General features: G+C 42.1%; 1 protein-coding gene across 5 annotated transcripts in view; it reads right to left on the bottom strand.

Annotated features, from left to right (window-relative positions):
* The window catches only part of DUSP16 (dual specificity phosphatase 16), a 75,459-nt gene that overhangs the window by 10,451 nt on the left and 41,705 nt on the right, over positions 1–23,303 (bottom strand). For all 5 annotated transcript variants that reach the window (XM_058190657.1, XM_058190661.1, XM_058190659.1 and 2 more), the window contains exon 3: positions 21,219–21,357. In XM_058190657.1, coding sequence (XP_058046640.1) covers positions 21,219–21,357 — 139 coding nt within the window. The remainder of the gene's footprint in view (positions 1–21,218; positions 21,358–23,303) is intronic.

Genomic DNA, 23,303 nt, shown 5'->3' with positions numbered 1-23,303 from the left:
AGACTCTATGGTGGGGGAACCAGATTTCAGGTTAGCTCCAGAATTGAATGGAGTGCTTCCAGTTAGGACCTTTTTGGCTCTTTGAGTGTTTAAGGTTGTCGACCCCTGACTTAGACATATATACGACTTTACAGTGCTTTACAGCCCTCTCTAAGTTGTTTGCAGAGTCAGCTTGTTGCCCCCAGCAATTTGGGTCCTCATTTTACCCATCTCGGAAGGACGGAAGGCTGAATCAACCTTGAGCCTGGTGAGATTTGTACTGCCAAATTGCAGGCAGCCAGCAGTCAGCAGAAGTAGCCTGCAGTACTGCACTCTAACCACTGCGCCACCACGGCTCAATGATATGCACATTGCAAGTTCCATTCATCAACAGAAGTAGTATTCGGTACTGTCAATTCTATTATGATGTCACCCAGGCATATGACACACGTTATGTACATTTTTGGTGCCCACAATGTTATTATGGCTTATTCCTTGCATCAATGGTATGCATGACTATGTAGAGTTATTGCTGTGTGCCCCAATTTTCTTACATTTAGAAGTCTATTGGTAACCAGCTCAGACTTATAGGCAAATATTTACAAAACTAGTATGAGACTGACAGACTTGAACTGCTGTTCAACTGTATGATGTAGAAAATAAAGAAAGGAAGAACGATTGAAACAGTGGTTCTTTCTAATATAACAGAATGGTCACTCCTCCTCCTCCTCTTCCTCCTTCCCTCCCTCTCCCCCTCTCAAATCATATTTCTAAATTCACATTCAGTCCCTTGTTGGCTGAAATATTATACCAGCATGAATGTAAGAAGGTCATTATTTAGTAGAAATTGTAGATGTTCTTCAATAGCATCCTCCATACACATGCAGAGAACAAACAGAAAGAATAAATAAGAGGAATCTATGCATGCCCAGGGATTCATCATTGATGCCCAACCCAATAGCAAAAGATGGTTTACCATGGTTTGTTTGCTTGAGGCCTCTGCTCTTATATCTGACGTATTTGCGCTTGAAGCCATGATCAAAGAACAGGACTATATTGAAAATCGCTCCTGCCTCTGGCTTCCCTAACACCCTTTCAGTCCATTCAAGTTTACTGGGGGAAATCTGTCTATCATAGAAGTCTGCTCTTAGAGGATTAGATTAGATTAGACTCTGTTCCTTATGCCATCCGTCTTGTAAATTTGCAGGCTTCTTCCCCACCTCCCCCCCCCCGGCCATGTATATGTATACATTTGAACTAGACTATGATGTTTCTCTGTGTCATATATGCATGTGTGTATGGGGATATGCATAATGGTTATCTTTTGACAGCGGAATGCAATAAAATTTTATTTTAATGTATGCTGAGTAGCGTACATTTAAAGCGACAGTAAAGTTCCATTCCATTCCATATTCTATTCTGTTCTGTTCCATTCCATTTCGTTCCGTTCCGTTCCGTTCCGTTCCATTCCCTATTCTATTCTATTCTATTCTATTCTATTCTATTCTATTCTATTCTATTCCATTCCATTCCATTCCATTCCATTTTCTATTCTATTCCATTCCATATTCTATTCTATTCTATTCTATTCTATTCTATTCTATTCTACTCTACTCTACTCTACTCTACTCTACTCTACTCTACTCTACTCTACTCTACTCTACTCTACTCCACTCCACTCCACTCCACTCCACTCCACTCCACTCCACTCCACTCCACTCCACTCCACTCCACTCCACTCCACTCCACTCCATTCCATTCCATTCCATGTTCTGTTCTGTTCCGTTCCATTCCATATTCCATTCCATTCTATTCTATTCTATTCCCTTCTTTTTGGGTGAGGACACCTTAAATAGTTTTAAGGATGCAACTTAAAAGAAATGATGCTAACATCTGATCAAATAACCTGATTTTTGTCCCCACTGTTGTGGGTACCTCCTCTGCAATACAGTAACACGACCAAATTTGCCATGTTATTTCAGGCACATTAGATTATTTATGAACCCACCATCCGGGTTAACACAAGAACTCAGCTCAAATCACAATACCACTGGATTTGTAAATCACTAAAAATACATAATTACGTTACAAAAACACGGAGGGCTAAACCAAATGTACGAACGCGCATGTCTGTGAATGAATAATTGAGAGAAAGAGAGAGGGGGAGAGAGAGAGAAAGAGAGAGAGAGAGACAGTTGATATTGGGCAGAAAGTTCAAATGATTGTCCAATTGTATTCACTTCTCTGTCCATGATTAAATGTTTCTAAGAACAGTAAGGAAGAGATTCACAGTTCATTGAAGCAACATGGACTATGCTCAGACTCTTACACCACAATGGAAGCGCCAAGCTGGAACTCATAACTATACCCACCCCCTGACCACTCATGTTCTAGTCAGGGGTGTCAAACTCAATTTAATTGAGGGCCGCATCAGGGTTGTGTTTGACCTGGAGGGGCCAGGGCGGGTGTGGCCAGAGTGGATAACAAATAAATGTAGCTAGCTCGCCAGAAGCACCAAAACAAAACTCAATCTTACATATTTGGAACATATGAAGTCAAGAGACCTACCCAATGCTTGGAAAAATTGAAAACAATCTGGGAATGTACTATCGCTGTTGAAACAAACATGACCTTACAAGAACTTCAGTAACAAACATTCCTGATAAAATGATGTACGTCAGGTGAAGAATGGTGGAACAACTAAAATAACATTTCCCCCCCTTTCAGTTTACTGATATGGTAAGCATGGATAAGGTAAAGGTAAAGGTTCCCCTTGCACATATGTGCTAGTCATTGCCGACTCTAAGGGGTGGTGCTCATCTCCATTTCAAAGCCGAAGAGCCAGCGCTGTCTGAAGACGTCTCCATTGTCGTGTGACCAGCATGACTCAACACCAAAGGTGCACGGAACGCTGTTACCTTCTCACCAAAGGTGGTCCCTATTTTTCTACTTGCATTGTTTACGTGCTTTCGAACTGCTATGTTGGCAGAAGCTGGGACAAGTAACGGGAGCTCACCCCATTACACGGCAGCACTAGGGATTCGAACCGCTGAGCTGCCGACCTTTCGATCAACGTCCTAGCCCCTGAGCCACCGCATCCCATGGTGTGCTACAATCCAGTTTCTTGTGGTTTGCCTAACTGGAGCCCTACGCAGACTCAGTGTGTGCTCATCAGGGCTCCCACCCAAGCAATAAGGAAAAGTCTGGAAGATGACAGAGTCATGGAAAGTCACTAAAGAAACACCACCCGAAATGTGCCTGACGTAATGACCAACGTTTAAAAATATTTTGGCTGAGTTTGCTTGCGATGGAAAATCATGGTGCTCTAGTTGGCTAGGAGCTATTCCTATCCTCCTCACTAAATCTACAGAAGGAGCTCCGATGATCACAGAAACTACTCAGATATCCGATGGACATTGGTGGCTTCTGCAACTACCCCTAATTACTGGACTCATCTTTGGGATAAGAAGCATAGGAATGTATTAAACAAATAAACCCTGTTTACAATTACAGGCTTAGGAATTCTCTCACTTCTTTCTACTTTTTCAGACATCTACTTCGTTTATTGCCTCTTGCCTACCAATTAACCTAGTAATTAAAGTGGATAGCATAGATTTTTAATTTTTAAAAAAATTATTACCATATATAGAGAGCGTTTGTTGGTTTCTTACCTTTTTCATATTTTACACATATACAGAAATCATTAGCAGGCATAGAATAGTAACCAATATCACACGGTCCCATTAGTTCCGGTAGTGGTAAGTTTTTTTATATAGAAATTGATATTTACTAAACGACACAATGAAACCATGCAGTTATGATCGCAAAGTTTCAAAATTTGAATTTAACTTATAGGAGAGTTGAATTTTGCCGAAGAAAATGTCAACGTTTAAATCGCAGCGGGTGTTCTGGACAATTGCACTTTATTGTAGATATTTGATTTTTCCATCAAGGAGATTATGTTAACGAATGTCACAGCACAGCTGAAAAAGTCCGTTTTCTAGGACTATTTCTTAGCATTTTTTTTAGGAGACACCTAAACTTGGGAGGTTTAAGAACATCCTCCCTTCTCTTTATCAGTTTGTAAAAACAGAGATTTTGGTTTTGTTTTGTTTTTAATCCGTGGGTCTTTATTCTGTCACTAACCGACTTCCAGCTGTTTTATTTAGTTGGTGGTTTCTGAATATTTCTCGTGTTAATACAGCGTGCAGCATTTCCAGGGCTGGCTTGTCTAGTTTATTACTTGTGGCTGCAATTCTCGGAGGGGTGTTTCATGAAACCAATTCGAGGCGCCAAAAGCCATTTGTGGTGAAGAAAACGCCAATGGCTTTTGTTTGGTTTTTCAGAAACCAAACACCTCCTGTAACTCTGCACACACAATCTAAGCTTGCGGGCTTTCCAAGTATTTAATGATCTGGCTGTTGAGAACGGGAAGAAAAACTGGGGAGAGGGTTTCGAAACTGTTACTCCAATTAACGCCCAAGATTTTTCTCTGACTAGGGCAAGTTTAAGTTCAAGATCCCTTGGTTTTCCTTCAAGGAATTCTGAAGAGTGCAGAACGGGCAAGAATTATCCCTTAGGAATAGCATGGGAGAAAAAAGAAGTTCATATTTGCATCAGTTTTCACCTTTTTTTCCTCCTTTTCTGCCCCCTAAACCACTCACTCCAAACCATTACTTAAGGAAAAGACTTGGGGTTTTTTTAGCCCAACCATAAATAAACAACCGGAATCTCTCTGGTTGACCTTTCTCCAGATCTTGATTGTGTAACTATCTCCCATTTGGGGATAAAGCAGAGGTCTTCAAACTATGTTGGCTGGAGAATTCTGGGAGTTGAAGTCCACGAGTCTTAAAGCTGCCAAGTTTGAAGACCTCTGGGATAAAGGAACAACTCCGCCGAAAATCTTGGCGTTCGTTGAGATGTTCTTGGTCCATTCCTCCAACTTGTGGAGTGCAGCCAAGCTGAGATTTTTCATCAACGTTTCTCAATTTTGGCAACTTTAGTTCTGGGAGTTGAGGTCCACACAGCTTAAAGTTGTCAAGATTGAGAAAGGGAGATCTACATGACGGTCGTGGCTCACCATACCCTTAAGAAATTTAAAATCTTGGTTAGTTGTGTATTCAGCTAAAATGAGAATTTCTGGATTTATTCTGTATCCAGTGATAGTAGACGTGACTATGGAACCGAAGCTCTATCCCAGGAGTGTCAAACTCGATTTCATTGAGGGTGGCATCAGGTTTATGTTTGACCTTGAGGCATCAGGGCGGGCGTGGCCAGCTCGATGTCATGTGTTGGGGATGCCTGTGGTGGCCCAAGTGCGCTGCCAGCGAAAACGGGCTCCCGAGCTCTGTTTCCGGCTGATACAGCTTCCTGTAACCCTCTGCCAGTGAAAACCGAGCTCAGGAGGGCTGAACACGGCCCTCCCAAGCTCAGTTTTCACTGGCAGAGGGTTGCAGGAGGCTGTCACAACTGGAAACAGAGCTCGGGAACCTGTTTTCACTGGCATAGGGTTGTAGGAGGCTGTCACAACCGGAAACAGAGCTCAGGAGCCCGTTTTCACTGGCAGAGGGTTGCAGGAGGCTGTCACAGCCGGAAACAGAGCTCGGGAGCCCGTTTTCACTGGCAGAGGGTTGCAGGAGGCTGTCACAGCCGAAAACAGAGCTCGGGAGCCCGTTTTCACTGGCAGAGGGTTGCAGGAGGCTGTCACAGCCGGAAACAGAGCTCGGGAGCCCGTTTTCACTGGCAGAGGGTTGCAGGAGGCTGTCACAGCTGGAAACAGCTGAAAATGGAGCTCAGAAGGGCTGCCTGCGGCCCTCCTGAGCTCCATTTTCACTGGCAGAGGCACCGTGGGCCAGTCCTTCGCTGTTTCCAGGGCAGCCCTAAGGGCCAGATCTAAGCACCCTGCAAGCCGGATCTGCCTCCCCCGGGCCTTGAGTTTGACACCCCTGCTCTATCCCCTTTCTAATATGCATTGCGTGCATGGTGCACATAATAAAGGAACATGGTTTCTTTCACGCAGTTGTGGCCTCCCTCTTGGCTTTTTTGACCTCCCTGCCATGGATGCTCCTGATGTGGCTAAAATTTAAGTTTTTTTTTTAATTAAAAAGTTTTACCACAATTTTAACAAATATTTACCCTCCTCTGCCCTCCCCACCCCCTCCTTCACCCAACCCCCCTCCGGACTTCCCAGAGCAAATACAGGGTATAGCATTTAACAATCATAAGCTAAATTTATGCTAATTATTCATAAAATCCCATCCCTCCCCTGGAACCATAACTCCCTTATTTCATATAAAAGAGGAAAAAAAGAAAAGAAAAGAATACTGTATACAAATAAAATTGTTACTTTCTGTTCATTCATAAGCTATTTGATACTTTTTAGTCTGATATTTGTTTTGAATATATTCAATCCATCTTTTCCATTCCACTATATATCTTTCTTGTGAATAGTCTTTCAAATATGCTGAAATTTTTGCCATCTCCGCTAAGTTCGTTACTTTTAATGCCCACTCTTCAATAGTAGGCAGATGTTCCTTCTTCCGATATTGCGCCACCAACAGTCTGGCTGCTGATATTAAGTTTGAAATTAATTTAGTCTCTATTGATGTACAATCCGTAGTATACCCAATAAAAACACACACTGTAAGCCGCCCTGAGTCTTCGGAGAAGGGCGGGATATAAATGTAAATAAATAAATAAATAAAAAAACAATTGCGAAGTAAACTTTATCTTCTTTTTCAGGATATTCTGCATCATCCACCAATTTTTTATTCAAATTGCTTTGATTTTTTTACAAGTCCACCATATATGATAATAAGTATCATCATCAAAATTTAAGTTATTATGTCCACCAAGAATGTCGACATTTGCAACTTTCCCAGCTGGCTTCCGACAAGTGAAGTCAATGGGGAGAAACCAGATTCGCTTAACGATCTTAGGATTCGTTTAACAACTGCAGTGATTTGTTTAATATCCGTGGCAGAAAAGGTGATAAAATTGGCATGACTCGCTAAGCGGCTGCCTTGCTTAGCGATGTAAATTCTGGTCTGAATTATGTCATAAATCTAGGACTATCTGTACTCAACTAGAGTCAATTATCCCCAATGTGCGTATATGTGTGTGTGTGTGTGTGTGTGTGTGTTTCTGTGTCTGTGTGTGTATGTGTGTGTCTGTGTGTGTAGGTCTTTGGTTATTCGGGTTTTCTCCTACGTAAAATTGGAAGTGTCTTGGCAACGTTTCGACGAAGTCTCATTCATCAGACTGGTGTTTACAGCTTCGTGCTTCTAGGAGGAATGTGTGATCGCAGCTGTTTCTTCCTTTTAACTGCCAGTGGGGGTTTGAACTGATTGATTGGGAGCTTGGCTGTGTTCTGATTGGGTGGAGGTGTGTTCTGATTGGTTGGGGGTTAAGCTATGCTCTGATTGGATGGTGGGGTTGGCTGTGCTCTGATTGGATGGGGGTGTGTTCTGCTGGGGGGGGGCTTGGTTGTGCTCAGGTTAGTCTGAGTTGCAGGGGGATTTGAGTTGATGAGCTGCATTGCTGTTGTTTGGCTTCGCGTTCGTGGTTGTGCTACATCTTCATGGTGGGTTTCAGTCTGCTGCATGTATGGATTGGAGGGGTTTGAAATGGCTAATGATGCAGCTGCGGTCTAGCTTCTGGTCCGTGGTCATGTTTCATCATTGGCGTGGGTTTGAGTCTGCTTTCCACGTGGATGTGTGGTGGTGACATGCTGTGTGGCACTCGTGAGTGTGGGTCTTGCGTCATTCTTCATGTTAGGGAATCATTTGTCGATAAGGGCAGGTTTCCAAATGGCTGGTAGGCGGGAGATATCATCTCGTTTATTCATGCTGTGTGGGTGTTTTTCTATCTCGATGGCTTCTCTGATTATTCTTTTGTTAAAGTGTTCAGTTTTGGCGATAGTTTTGGTATTTTTAAAGTCAATTTTATGTCCTGTGGCTTTAAGGTGTTGGACCAGGGAAGAAGTTGGTTCCTCGACATGCACAGATGTTTTGAATTTTTAGAAGCAGTTCCAGTCATCTCCCACCCCAACCAAAACAAAGCAATGTCTCCCCAGATCGAAAACACTGTGATGCGTCTTGGATCATTCCGTTTCAACGTCTTTATTTTTGCAAAATTCTTCCAAATTACTCCACGGTCAGATCACAGATGCCATTCACATAGTTTCCAGATCTTGCTGTCCAGAAGGAGAAGCCAGCAGACGTTTGGTGTGGATCGAAGTGTTTTAAATGGATAACAAAACTAAAAAAAAAAGCCCACAAAAGCTGAAATATTTAGGCAGGAGAAGCTCAGGTAACGTGGCTTACAAAGGCTACAAAAAGGAGATTAGCAAGAATCTGAATCCGAATCCAAGCCCAAATCCTAATCCTAATCCCAATCCCAATCCCAATCCCAATCCCAATCCAATCCAACGATTTAGAAGTGAAGGTAGACCAGGCCTTCTTTGAGAGAGCCCTGAGCTTTTTCCGATGAGTATTTCTGCTTCCATAGGGTGTTTTTTTTAAAAATAGTTTTGTTAAAGAGGTGGTATTCAGCCGGTTCAGATCGGTTCATCCGAACTGGTAGTGGAAATCGCAGGTGGGCCCTCCACGCTCTATGCCATCCTAATTTAGGCACGTTTTGAGGCTGGGCACATGCATGGAAGGTGCACGTATGAGCAAAGTGCATGCGCAGAAGGCTGGGCACATGTGCGGAAGACAGGCATGCACACAAAGCAAGTGCGCATACGCTCACGAAGCAAACATGCGCACACAGGGTGAACCGGTAGTAACATAATGTGAAACCCACCACTGTTTTGTTACCGTCCCCCAAGCCTGACTTAGATTGAATAACTAAATATTTCCCACCTCTTGCCCAGATGGTGGTCTCAATCTATAACCAACCTTTGGCTACTAACCTACTATAATGGATTGTCTTAAACCTTAAACTGAGATATCAAGACAGAACAGGGGTTTAGAAACTGTTAGAGAAGCAAGCAAAATAGGACCAGATAGAGATAAATTCCTTTGAACTCGGAAAGAATGGAAACTAACTGAGAGCAAGCCAAGAAGAATTCATATGAAAACGATACTGAGAATCATGTGTGAAACCGTTACATTTTCCTAAGCCGAGGCGAGCCTCCTGATGTCAGTCTTAATGCCCACCAGAAAAACAACAGCTCTTTTTAACCAAAACAGTGATCTTGAAAATAGCAGTGAATAGTATCTACAAAGGGAAATGACATTATAAACAGTAATTAAATGTCAGTTCCCAAGAATGCCCAAGGAGCTGCTGATACCGTTCTACAGAGGAATTATTGAATCTGTCATTTGCACCTCTATAACTGTCTGGTTCGGTTCTGCAACCCAGCAAGACAGACACAGACTTCGGAGAATAATTAGAACTGCAGAAAAAACAATGGCTACCAACCTGCCTTCCATTGAGGACCTGTATACTGCATGAGTCAAAAAGAGGGATGTGAAAATATTTACAGACCCCTCACATCCTGGATATAAACTGTTTCAACTCCTACCCTCAAAACGACGCTATAGAACACTGCACACCAGAACAACTAGACACAAGAACAGGTTTTTCCCGAACGCCATCACTCTGCTAAACAAATAATTCCTTCAACACTGTCAAACTATTCACTAAGGCTACATTACTATTAATCCTCTCATCAGTCCCATCACCCATCTCCTCCCATTTATGACTGTATGACTGTAAGCTTGTTGCTGGTATCCTTAAGATTTATATTGACTGTTTTCCTATGATTATCATTAAGTGTTGTATTTTATGACTCTTGAATGTATGTTTTCCTTTATGTACACCGAGAGCATATGCACAGAGACAAATTCCTTGTGTGTCCAATCACACTTGGCCAATAAAGAATTCTATTCTATTCTATTCTATTCTATTCTATTCTATTCTATTCTATTCTATTCTATTCTATTCTATTCTACTCTACTCTACTCTATTCTTCTATTCTATTCTATTCTATTCTATTCTATTCTATTCTATTCTATTCTATTCTATTCTATTCTATTCTATTCTATTTTCTATTTGATAGGTTGGAAGAAATCATATGGATGTCCAGATGCAATGGACATATAAGAGAATGCTGATATTTTCAATCAATGTTTACTCAGCATATAATTTTTCATACGAAGAGCTCTTTTTTTTGGATTGTAGCCTTTAAAGATGCATAAAACAACTTATCTCAAATAGCAAGAGCACCAATTGCGTAGCCTCTCAAGTCAAGGCAAGACAAACAGATGGAGACCTAAAACATAATATTCTCAATCAGGCTGAGCTGAGCTTCCTTTCCCAACGGAGAGAAAGGAAATCCATGCCCATAAAGGTTCAGAAGAGAAAAAGACTGAATGTATTAAAACCATCACAGATAATATAGAAGGAGATTACCTCAATCCTCAAAAACTTAATGTCTCCTCAATCATACAGTAGTGGCCAAAATTGGGGAAATCTTTTGGGAAAAGTGTATTTTCTAAAACTAGCTAATAACACCACTTTTTTTTGGGAGTAGTACCATAAAATTATATATCAATGGAAAGATAATTTAATCAAGAATGTAATGCAATAACCTTTATGAAGGATTTGCTATTAGAATAGCAGTTACAGTATAAAGAAGAAAAGGAAAACACATAGAAAAAACAAGATCTACAAAAATGATCACCATGTCAGTGAATATTTAGTTGGGTAACCTTTAGCATGAATTATGGCCTTACAATGTCTTCCCATGGAGTGAACCAAGTCTCTTAGTTCTGCAGCTGATATAATGTGAAACCAAGATTGAATGATTGCTTCTATTAACTGGGTTTTATTGCTGGGTCGATCCTGACTAACAAGTTTCTTTAGTCGGCTCCACAGACTTTCAATTGGGTTAAGGTCTGGAATATTCCCAGGCCATTCCAACAGTATAGGATTATCTTGAAACTCCAAAAAAAAAAAAAAAAGTGGTGTTATTAGCCATCAAACCTCAAAAATACATTTTTCCCAAAAGGTTTCCACAATTTTGGCCACTACTGTGCAGAAGAAAGTCTTATCACAGAAGGAAAGGAAGTTCTACCAGACAGGAACCTCAAATCTTCTGCCAAGGTCCAGTTTGAGTATGGCTTGGGTCTGCAGGCAAAAACATCTTTTTGAGAAAAGTTGATCGCTAATCTTAATTGCTGAAACACTCAAGACAAACCACAAATGATCACAAATGCATCTAAATGAAAAGAAATGACTTTGAGCGGACAGGTAATTTAGCCAAGGTCCGCTGGGCTGAGGGAATTCTGGGAGTTGAAGTCCAGAAGTCTTAAACTGGCCAACTTTGGAGTCCCCTGAGCTACAAGATATGGGGGGGGGAACCCCATAAATCTCTCTTGAAGGACAAAACAGGCTGTTATCCAGAACTTATGGAAGTCATTAGTTTTTCTTGTGGACTGTAGGGATACTGACAGGCTTTGGTAAGTCAATTTAGTTCATCTTAGCCCAGCTATACTTCATTTACCCTGTTAGATCCCTCCCTCAGGAACCGATGAAAGCTTATTTTGAATCATTCCCACATTACATCTGATGTTACTCCTGACTTTCTGAAATAAAATCACAATTCAACCTTGGGATGATCCTAGCGGAATTTTTTTAAAAACAAAACAAAACATTAATGCTGATTTGAGAGGACAGGGGCTGAACGCGATGTGCTTTTCAAAATTTTTGATAAAACTGCCCACTTCTCCAGGGGACTGAGACACGACTGTTCTTCTTATTCTATATTTTAAAAAAAGCCACTGGGCTGACCCTGCTAACTCTAGGCCTATTAGTCTCCAGAAAATAATTGGCAAGTTATATGCTAGTCAGTTCTGGTGGGAAATTTGGGATGATCTGTCTCAGGAAAAATATGTCAGGAAAGGAACTTCGAATCAATCTCCCCGACTAAACGCCAGGGATTTCTATGATAGCATCTGGTCAAAATATATGTCGTACGGCCCAAAACATCAGTTCATTCTGCTTTTGTTGAAAATCAGGCCTTATTTTAGTTTGATCTCATGGAAAAAAACAAAACAAAAAACCTAACAGTCCACCAGTTAGCATGAAATTCCAAGGTTTCAATTTCTACATAGTCTTATTAGTTAGGGAATTGAAAGAGATGCTTTTAATTAGCCAAGAAACAATTGCCAATTTCCAATCACTCTTAAGGGACCTGGATCGCGATTCCGCCATGACTCATCTTTCAATCTTTTAATGGCCAAATTCTTGGAATTTAACTGGAGCCATGCTAGATTTTTTTTAAACCAGGGTTTCATGGCTTAGGACCGGGCTATCTACGGGACCGTCTACTGCCGGCTTCTATCTCCCATCGTCCGGTACGTTCCCACAGAGAGGGACTCCTCAGGGTGCCGTCAGCCAAACAGTGTCGACTGGCGGCCCCAGGAGGGCCTTCTCTGTGGCTCCACCCTGTGGAACGAACTTCCCCTCGGACTTCGACAATTACCTGACCTTAGGACCTTTCACCGCGAACTTAAAACTTATTTATTTCGTATGGCTGGACTAGCCTGATTTTTATTTTTATTGGATGGGTTTTTAAAATTTTGTTATTTTACGGGGGAGTACATTTTTTAACATTTTGGGCATTTAAATTAGTTTTTTAAGGGATGTTTTTAATTATTGTGTGTATTTATATTTTATCTGCCTGTTCACCGCCCTGAGTCCTTCGGGAGAAGGGCGGTATACAAATTAAAATATTATTATTATTATTATTATTATTATTATTATTATTATTATTATTATTATTATTATTATTATTATTATTATTATTATTCTTCACTTGGTTTAAACAAATGGCAGATTTTATACAGACTACCCAACTGATTCTACCGCTTCAACTCAAGGCGAAGCCATCACATTTCCCCGTTACTTCAGATGTTTCATTCCAGCAGAGAGATATAATCTGATTCCTTCTGGACTAACTGTTCCATCCTGACCCTTCAAAAGGTTTTACTTAAGTTGTGATTGTTGAAGTAATACCAAAAAAAAAAAAAAAAAAAGTAAAAATAGGTCCAGATTTTTCTACCAAAAGTCACCAGAGGGTTTGGTGAAATATAACAACTCTCTAAATTTCTTCAGGGTGTTATGTATCACAGAGAAGTTCTGAATCATCAGACACACTTTGGTGCTGAGGGTTCGCAGGGGTTCAGGAGAACCTCTAGCTAAGATTCTGTGCAGTTCAGAGAACCCCAAAATCCCACTCCTGGCTGGCCCCGCCCACCCCACCCCTCCCCTCCCAGGAGTCCCCACGTGGCCCATATTGGATGAGGGTAAGTGCAGGGCATGCGCGGAGGCTTGGGAAGGGCTAAAAACGAGCCTACGGGAAGTTTGGGCCTATTTCTGGCCTCCAGAGGGCCTCTGGAGCATGGGGAGACCGTTTTTGCCCTCCCGGAGGCTCGAGAAAAGCCTCCGGAGCCCGGGGAGGGCAAAAACGCCCCCTCTGTTGTGGTGGAGGGGGCTGACTAGGCCACGCCTACCATGGCCACGCCTACCCAGCAACCGGGCAGAGAACCCCTTGCTAAAATTTTTGAAGTCCACTCCTGGTTTAGATGTCAAACTAGATTAGAGGTGATGCCCAAGTACAAACTAAACATAAATTATGGGCAAATAAAATTTAGTATATCATGGAAAAAGCTCGGTATCGGTTCATCTGCATCAGATTTTATACAGCATAGCTATCACATAGCTTCTAACCAAAAGGAATCTGATAGCACCTTTTCTGATCAAGACATTTGATTAACAGGCATAAACTCACATTAAAAAAAGGCATAAATTGGGTTAGTCAGAAAATGTGATTCTGGATCCTTCTACTTTTTTGCCATTTATAGGCTAACTCGATTCTGCAAGGCTCCCAACTTCGTAATTCAATCTTTCTAACATCATCAACCACTTCACTATCAAATTTGACGAAATTCAGTGTTATATAGAATAGACTGGCCCAGGCATTAGCGGCCCATTGACAAAGGTGGGGAGGTGGGGGCTGAGTTTCTATAATAATAATAATAACAACAGAGTTGGAAGGGACCTTGGAGGTCTTCTAGTCCAACCCCCTGCCCAGGCAGGAAACTCTACACCACTTCAGACAAATGGTTATCCAACATCTTCTTAAAAATTTCCAGTGATGGAGCATTCACAACTTCTGGAGGCAAGTTGTTCCACTGATTATTTGTTCTCTCTGTCAGGAAATCTCTCCTTAGTTCTAGGTTGCTTCTCTCCTTGATTAGTTTCCACCCATTGCTTCTTCTCCTACCCTCAGGTGCTTTGGAGAATAGGTTGGCTCAGTGATGGGATTCAAATAATTTTAAAACCGGTTCTCTGCCCTAATGACAAGATGGATAGGCGTGGCTGGGTGGGCATGTGACTGGGTGGGTGTGGCCAACTCAACATCACTCACATCGAGGGGCACTTCTCCTCGCCCAGTTTCTCGTGAAGACCCCCTTCTCAGATAGAAAAAGAAACCATGAGGCAGGAAAAAATTCAGACACACCAGAATTTCCTTCCTGCCTTCCTTACAGGATTAGCCCTGTAAAGTGGAAAAAAACAAAAGGAGATTTCTTCCAACAACCGGTTTTCTGAACTGCTTAGAAAGTTAACAAACGGTTCTAGCGAATAGATGCGAACTGGTTGAATCCCACCCCTCTTCTTTGTGGCAGCCCCTGTGATATTGGAAGACTGCTATCATGTCTCCCCTAGTCCTTCTTTTCACCAAACTAGACATACCCAGTTCCTGCAACCGTTCTTGTTTTAGCCTCCAGTCCCCTAATGATCTTTGTTGCTCTTCTCTGCACTCTTTCTAGAGTTTCCACATCTTTTTTAACATCGTGGCTTCCCTTTTAGGGGAAATGTTCTGCCCTTTTAATATTTCCTAAAATATCTCATTTTCCTACGAGAAGGATGGGTGCTAACTTCCTACAACATTTAATAAACCAGGCTGTTTTCTTGCCCTCCCTATTCCTTTGTCCTCTGGGCCCCTAAAATACTTTGCCCTGTGCTTTCGATAGCTCAGCCCGAAGAACTCCATTGCACCTTCTCTACTCTTTGCCTTTTGTACGGCTCACTGACCCCTGAACTCAAACATTTAAAGAGTTTGTCATCGACTTGCTGAGATAAGGCTATTCAGCCCTCCAGAGATAAGAGACAGCCAAAGAAAGACTGTACACACGGGTCAGGTCACGTGATTTTGTTAATCTGTGCCTTAAAAACTCTTCAAGGGAAGAATAGAGAGCGGCCATGACAGAATGGGAACTCCTGCATTCGAGGCATTCCAAGGAGGAAATGAAATGTTACTGTGGTTTAACTTCTTGCAGTCTTGTAATCTTTTACAGTGTTTGGGTGATAGCTGACCCTTTTACATACCAACCTTGGACTGAAAAGATAACAGTTGTTGACACTGCACTTTGGTTTTGTTTTGTTTTTCCATTAATTTAAAAACAGAGGCACTAGAACTGACATTTTTTTAAAAAAAACAACCGTTTTAGCAGTTAGCACAATCTTGAAGGGAGACAAGGACAGTGTTCGTTGTCCCAATCCTTTTTAAAAGGGAAAAAAGAAATGCTCTTCTCAAATGTTGCTGAAAGGTTATATCTTTCCCATCTCCCCGGCCATGGCATTTTTTTTTTCTAGGTCTGTTTTTCACAACTTTATGCAAGAGACCACAACTTTACCTGGTTCCTAAAGAGTGATGCAGGTCTAAGAGGCTGTGGCATATTCAGAGAATGACTTAAAAAAACAACAGCGATCTGGCTATTAATAAAAGTCCTTCGTGATTCTTTAGGATCTAAAAATGGATCGAGGAGAACAGAGCAGATGCATTTCAGCTTTCAGTAGCAAGCTCAGTTTCTGGATCTTATATTGTCCTGTGGTTGACCCAGATTTTTTAAGAGAGACTGTTTAGACCAGGGGTATCAAACTTGATTTCATTGAGCGCCATATCAGGGTTGTGTTTGACCTCGGGGGCCCGAGTGGGTGTGGCTGGGGTGGTCAGGGTGGGCGTGGCTAACTCAATGTCTTGCAGCCTATGCTCTGTTTTCGGCTGCGACGGCCTCCTGCAGCCCTCTGCCAATGAAAATAAAGAGCTCCATTTTTGCTGGCAGAGGCACCACAGGCTGGTCCTTTACTGTTTCCTGGGCAGCCCCGTGGGCCGCATCTAAGCATCCTGTGAGCCACATCCTGCCCGCTGACCTTGAGTTTGACACCTCTAGTTTGACATCTTCATTCTTCCTATTTACTCTCAGAAACCTCAAGATAACCATCGCTCTGCTCTAACTCCAATTACCGGTAGATAATTGTTTCCCTCTTTTGTCTTAGCAGGCACCCAATACCTGCTAGGTGCTTAATCTGTATTAATATTTAACCTCCCCAGTGGTGAAATTCAAATTTTTTTACTACCAGTTCTGTGGGCATGGCTCAGTGGGTGTGGCAGGGGAAGGATACTGCAAAATCCCCATTCCCTCCCCACTCCTAGGGGAAGGATACTGCAAAATCCCCATTCCATCCCCACTCTGGGGCCAGCCAGAGGTGGTATTTGCCGGTTCTCTGAACTACTCAAAATTTCCGCTACCAGTTCTCCAGAACCTGTCAGAACCTGCTGGATTTCACTCCTGAATCTTCCCTTCCTGATGCTTAACTCAAGGAAAGAGACAGAAGGAGAGGTTGAAAGGCTATAAAACTACCCCTTGGTAAGTCACATCCTTGGACTACCCCACTTCACTGCAATCCAGGCTCAAACCTGGACTTTGTAAAGTTGACTTTGTAAATAAATCTGTGTTCATTGTAAGCATTGTGGTATCTTTTTTAATGTTCACCTCTTTGATATCCAACCTACAACTGCAATAGCTGGCAACTCTTACATGTGCAAAAATCTGCTTAAAAATGCAGCTGAACAGCATGTCTGCTGTGAAAGTTGGGCCTTCACTGCCATATACGATAAACAGAATAAGAATATGGGCCTCTGGTGGCTCAGCAGACTCAGTCTGTCTGTTATTAACACAGCTGCTTGCAATTACTGCAAGTTCAAGTCCCACCAGGCCCAAGGTTGACTCAGCCTTCCATCCTTTATAAAGTAGGTAAAATGAGGACCCAGATTGTTGGGGACAATAAAAGTTGACTTTGTATATAATATACAAATGGATGAAGACTATTTTGCTTAACACAGTGTAAGCCGCCCTGAGTCTTCGGAGAAGGGCGGGATATAAATTCAAATAAAAAAAAAGAAGAAGAAGAAAGAACCCACTAACTCATCCAAGGAGTCCCTTTTTTTCAGGAACACCTCTCTAGAAACTTTCAAGAGACTAGACTGCCATCTGTCAGAAATGGTGTAGGGTCTTCTGCATGGGCAGGGGGGTTGGACTAGATGACCCACAAGGTCCCTTCCAACTCTGTTAAGAATGATTCCAGCCTGCCTATCTGAATAGGGACTGATCTCTTGTTTCATCAGTTTTATTCATTGTATTAACTCACGGCTTGGTACGCAATAACAATAATATTCAACGTTGAACGTGAATCATGCTTGGAATGTATCGCTCCACCTTCCCTCCACTGAGCACTAACAAGATTATACATGCATCGAAATTGAATCTTGCACACCCAACGAATCAGCCGTGCTGAGAAAGGCGGTTTAAAACAGCCTTTCTCAACTTTTACGTAACTTTTGAAAGCATGTGGACTTCAACTCCCAGAATTCACCTGTCGTGTCCCACTCCTCCGCTGACGGCCAGGTCAGGGAAATCCAAATCAGGTGTGCCTCCGCAGCTCTGCCAAAGTCCTAGCAAAGTCCTCAGGGCAGGCAGGAGACCAGAAAGTGACTTCAGCAAGATATGTTTAGATTTTGCCTGACTCAGAGAATGCCAGAAAGCAGATCCTTTATATAGGCCATGGGGTGTGGCTCTATGACTCAGCACTTGTCCAGGCCTGCCCCTCCCTTCCTTCTGTTGCCTCCGCCTATCAAGTCTTCTGACGGGAGGGTCACTCCAGTCGGCAGCTGTTGGTAATAGACCTCCCTCAGGCTCACATGCTGTGGAGGAGGGGGAGGGGTCTAGTTGCTCCGTTTGCCTGGGCATGGAGCCAGAGCTGGGGGCTGGAGGTATTTCTTCCTCTTCAGCCTGTCTGGGCATGGAGGCAGGGCTGGGGCCGGGAGGCATACTAGAACATTCCTCCGTGTTCGGAAGCAGATAAGAAGACCCCGGCTGAGGTGAGATTGGACGAGACACCACATCACCCGCCAGCATGGCTAATTGGAAGAGTGTGTGAAATCCACACATCTCACTGAGGTTGAGAAATACTGTTTAGAGCAGGGGTCTCTAACCTTGGTCCCTTTAAGACTTGTGGACTTCAACTCCCAGAGTCCCTCAGCCAGCAAAGCTGGCTGAGGAACTCTGGGAGTTGAAGTCCACAAGTCTTAAAGGGACCAAGGTTGGAGATCCCTGGTATAGAGACTATTCTTTGTCATCCACTTTAATCTACTGCATATACTCTACCATATATGCGCTTAGAAGTTCTTCTGAAGATTTTTACATCACAGGTGGTCCTCGATTTACAACAGTTCATTTAGTGACCATTCAAAGTTACAACAGCACTGAAAAAAGTGATTTATGCCCGTTTTTCACACTTAAGGAGGATGGCAGCATCCGCAGGGTCACGCAATCAAAATTCAGATGCTGGACCATTGACGCACATTTATGACAGTTGCAGTAGTCCCGCGGTCACTTCTGGCAAGCAAAGTCAACGGGGAAGCCGGATCCACTCAACAACCATGTCACCCACAGAACGAATGCAATGATTCACTCAACCACTCTGGCAAGAGAAGTCGTAAAATGGTGCAAACTCACTTAACAAACATTTCGCCCGGCAGTGTCAATTTCAAGCCCCACTGGGGTTGTAACTTGAGGGCTACCTGTATATTAAGGTATCATTTTACCGTATGCATGATTTGTGCTGAAGCTAAAGCTATTTGAAGTGTGAAAAGGTAAGAGGCAAATCAAAAGACTACATAAAGGGCAAATTATATCAAAACGCAAATTTGGTGGAAGAAATTATTTAAACTGAATAAAAAAATCAGGCAAACATGCCAACTGTATGGGACCCAAGCAGATTTCCAAAGGTAGGAAGAAAGCATGTCAAAAAAGCCATTTTCCTGGATTCCAATCACCCCATCCAAAAACATTTATATAATATAACAACAGAGTTGGAAGGGACCTTGGAGGCCTTCTAGTCCAACCCCCTGCCCAGGCAGGAAACCCTACACCAACTCAGTCAGATTTATATTTTCCTCTTAGGAATGGGGTGAGGTCAATAGTAGATAGTTTTTGGTTAAAGCTTTGGGGATTTTGGGAAGAGACCACAGAGTCTGGTAGTGCATTCCAGGCATTAACAACTCTGTTACTTAAGTCATATTTTCTACAATCAAATTTAAAGTTGCCAAGGTTGGAGACTCTTGCGTAGATTATCTTAGATATATTAAAATATTATGGTCCCATTGGGTAAAAGAGGAATAAGGAATAATGAAAGGGCCTCTGTGGCTCAGACTGGTAAGACAGTCTGTTATTAACGGCAGCTGCCTGCAATTACTGCAGGTTCAAGCCCCACCAGGCCCAAGGTTGACTCAGCCTTCCATCCTTTATAAGGTAGGTAAAATGAAGACCCAGATTGTTGGGGGCAATAAAAGTTGACTTTGTATATAATATACAAATGGATGAAGACTATTGCTTGACATAGTGTAAGCCGCCCTGAGTCTTCGGAGAAGGGCGGGATATAAATGCAAATAAATAAAATAAATAAATAAATAAATAAATAAATAAAGAGGAGCAAAGAGGAGTGGAGTTTGCAGGAGACAATTAGTTCAATCGATGAGGGTAAAGATTTGTGCCTGACTTCTTGCCAAGTAATTGCTGTTGTTACAGCATGGCATTTGGAAGATATCGGCCTGGCTACTCTCCAAGCCTGATAGAGGTCTGTAGTTGTGAAATCTCATGAAAGACTGTTTGCCGGGACTTTGCTGGAAAGGAATTTCCTTTAACCTAAATAAAAGAGGTTTTATCGGGACAAGGAGTCTGCTTCATGATCTTGGGAGGCCTAGGTCAGAACAGGTACAATAACAGAATATGGAAAGCCTGTCCCTAGTTTTTATCTTTATGGTTTGGTTCTGCAACCCAACAAGACAGACACAGACTTCAGAGGATAATTAGAACTGTTAGAAATAAAAAACAGTGGCTACCAACCTGCCTTCCATTGAGGACCTGTATACTGCACGAATCAAAAAGAGGGCTCTGAAAATATTTACAGACCCCTCACATCCCAGACATAAACTGTTTCAACTCCTACCCTCAAAACAATGCTACAGAGCACTGCACACCAGAACAACTAGACACAAGAACAGTTTTTTTCCTCAACACCACCACTCTGCTAAACAAATAATTCCCTCAACACTGTCAAACTAGTTACCAAATCTGCACCACTATTAATCTTCTCATTGTTCCCATCACCCATCTCCTTCCACTTATGACTGTAACTTTGTTGCTTGTATCCTTACAATTTATATTGATATTGATTGTTTCCTGATTGCTTATTTGTACCCTATGACTATCATTAAGTGTTGTACCTTATGATTCTTGACGAACGTATCTTTTCTTTTATGTACACTGAGAGCATATGCACCAAGACAAATTCCTTGTGTGTCCAATCACACTTGGCCAATAAAGAATTCAATTCAATTCAATTCAATTCAATTCAATTCAATTCAATCCTATCCTATCCTATCCTATCCTGTCCTGTCCTGTCCTGTCCTGTCCCATTCCATATCTTCTCTTCTCTTCTCTTCTCTTCTCTTCTCTTCTCTTCTCTTCTCTTCTCTTCTCTTCTCTTCTCTTCCCTTCCCTTCCCTTCCCTTCCCTTCCCTTCCCTTCCCTTCCATTCCATTCCATTCCATTCTATTCTATTCTATTCTATTCTATTCTATTCTATTCTATCTGCTGCATCTAATGCCAAGCAAGGTCAAGTCAGATCCCATTCCATATTCTTTCTGAACTGCCATAACAGCCCACTTTGCTAACATTAGCATTTTCTTCAAATTGAAAAGAGTAAGCGAGGCCACACCTTGGCAAAACAAGATCGGTGCCAAAAGTTATGCACGCTTATTCTTTGGAATGACCTGTGCAATCCCTTGTGTACCTGCTCAGGTGTTCAGCCGCGAATCGTACCTGCAAGCAAGTGAACATTCCTGAAGCTTTTCTCCAATTTTCTCAGCAGGAGACTCAGGAAGGAATCGGAAGGGACAGTAGCCAGATCTGCTGAGTTTTGATCGTACACCACAACTTCCTGTTTGCCATCGATTTCGACCTAAGACAAGTCATGGAGAAGATACAAGAAACAGTTTTCAATTTAGTCCAAATTTTACTTTCCTGCTATGGTTTTTCTGGATGACACGATTACTGTACACATCTCTTGTCTCAAACAGAGATGATTTCAAAAGGTCTACAAAATAATTGCTACCAACTTGCCTTCCATTGAGGACCTGTATACTGCACGAATCAAGAAGAGGGCCGTGAAAATATTTGCAGATCCCTCGCATCCTGGACATAAACTGTTTCAACTCCTACCCTCAAAACGACGCTATAGAGCACTGCACACCAGAACAACTAGACACAAGAACAGTTTTTTCCCCGAAGGCCATCACTCTGCTAAACAAATAATTCCCTCAACACTGTCAGACTATTTACTGAATCTGCACTACTATTAATCGTTTCATAGTTCCCATCACCAATCTCTTTCCACTTATGACTGTATGACTATAACTTGTTGCTGGCAATCCTTATGATTTATATTGATATATTGATCATCAATTGTGTTGTAAATGTTGTACCTTGATGAACATATCTTTTCTTTTATGTACACTGAGAGCGTGTGCACCAAGACAAATTCCTTGTGTGTCCAATCACACTTGGCCAATAAAATTCTATTCTATTCTATTCTAATAGCAATAGCTCTTAGATTTATATAGCACTTCACAGGGCTTATCCTCACTTAGCAACGGTAATTGGGATTAGAATTTCCATCATTAAGTGAAGCATAATGAAGTGCAACATCACATAACTGCGTAATGGAAATTACGGCATTTCTAGTTGCCGTTGTTAAGCACAATGTTACTTTATCATCTCCTGCCAGCTTTATCAATGATTTTGCTTGTAAGAAACCAACCAAGAAGGTTGCAAATGGTGATCACATGACCTCGGGACACTGAGACATTGCAGCAATAGCAATAACATTTAGACTTATATACCGGTTCACAGCCCTCTCTAAGCGGTTTACAGAGTCAGCCTGTTGCCCCCAACAATCTGGGTCCTCATTTAATTGACCTCAGAAGAGTGGAAGGCTGAATCATCCTTGAGCTGGTGAGAATCGAACTTCTGGCAGTGGGAAGAGTCAGCTTGTAACACTGCATTCTAACCACTGCACCACCATGGCTCTTAATCCCTCCTTGTTTCCCCATTTCTGGCGTCTTTCTCAGTACAGGAAAAAAATGTGTTAAGGAGGGAATATTAAAACAAAGGCCCAGCCATTTTGGCTGGGGCTGTAGCACCAGGAACGATGTAGCAAAAATATATGGTCCCAAACTTTCATTATCTTGCAGAGATTTAACTGGAAAACTGGCCGGTTTTTATTATCCTTTTGCTTTTGAGAATTGGATTACATAATAACTGAAACGTATAATCATTGCTGGCATCAGCACAAAATGGTTTCAGGTTTCCAGGCATTTAAAAGGAGGGGGGGGGAGAGAGAAAAACAATATTTCTTATCAACCATGTTTTATTGCTACTTAAAGTTGGCAATTTCGTGCTGTACTGATTGTTACTACGAAACCAGTCTCTCTTCAGGGTAGGATCATAAAACAATGTGATTTTCCTGCCTGGTGGTAAAAAGTGGCCAAGTCCCATTAGAGCCACTGTTTTTGTGAGAGTGCCCAATGACATGTTCCCACAAGTGCAAAAGGGATACGGATCCTAGATTTACTGCAATGGGCAAATTTAGTCATTGAATTCCTTGGGGAGCAGTAAAAGTGTGGGAGAAGGACAGGCAGAGACTGGGAGAGGGGATGGAGTCAAGAGAGTAATCAGCTTGGAGTTTGTTACGTTGCTACAAACAGTCTTAAGTCCAGCCCCTCTTGAATTCCGTTGACTCTTATCTAGCACCAATTTACTGCTGACTGTTAGTTGACTAGATTCTTGCATACAGGATTGAACAATAAATCAGTTTGACTGGAACATAACACGGAGTCCTGATTCTTA

The sequence above is a fragment of the Ahaetulla prasina genome, chromosome 7, assembly GCF_028640845.1.
Source record: "Ahaetulla prasina isolate Xishuangbanna chromosome 7, ASM2864084v1, whole genome shotgun sequence".
Lineage (NCBI taxonomy): Eukaryota > Metazoa > Chordata > Lepidosauria > Squamata > Colubridae > Ahaetulla > Ahaetulla prasina.
Note: the sequence above shows the minus strand (reverse complement) of the source record. Positions and strands in the feature narration are given on the sequence as shown.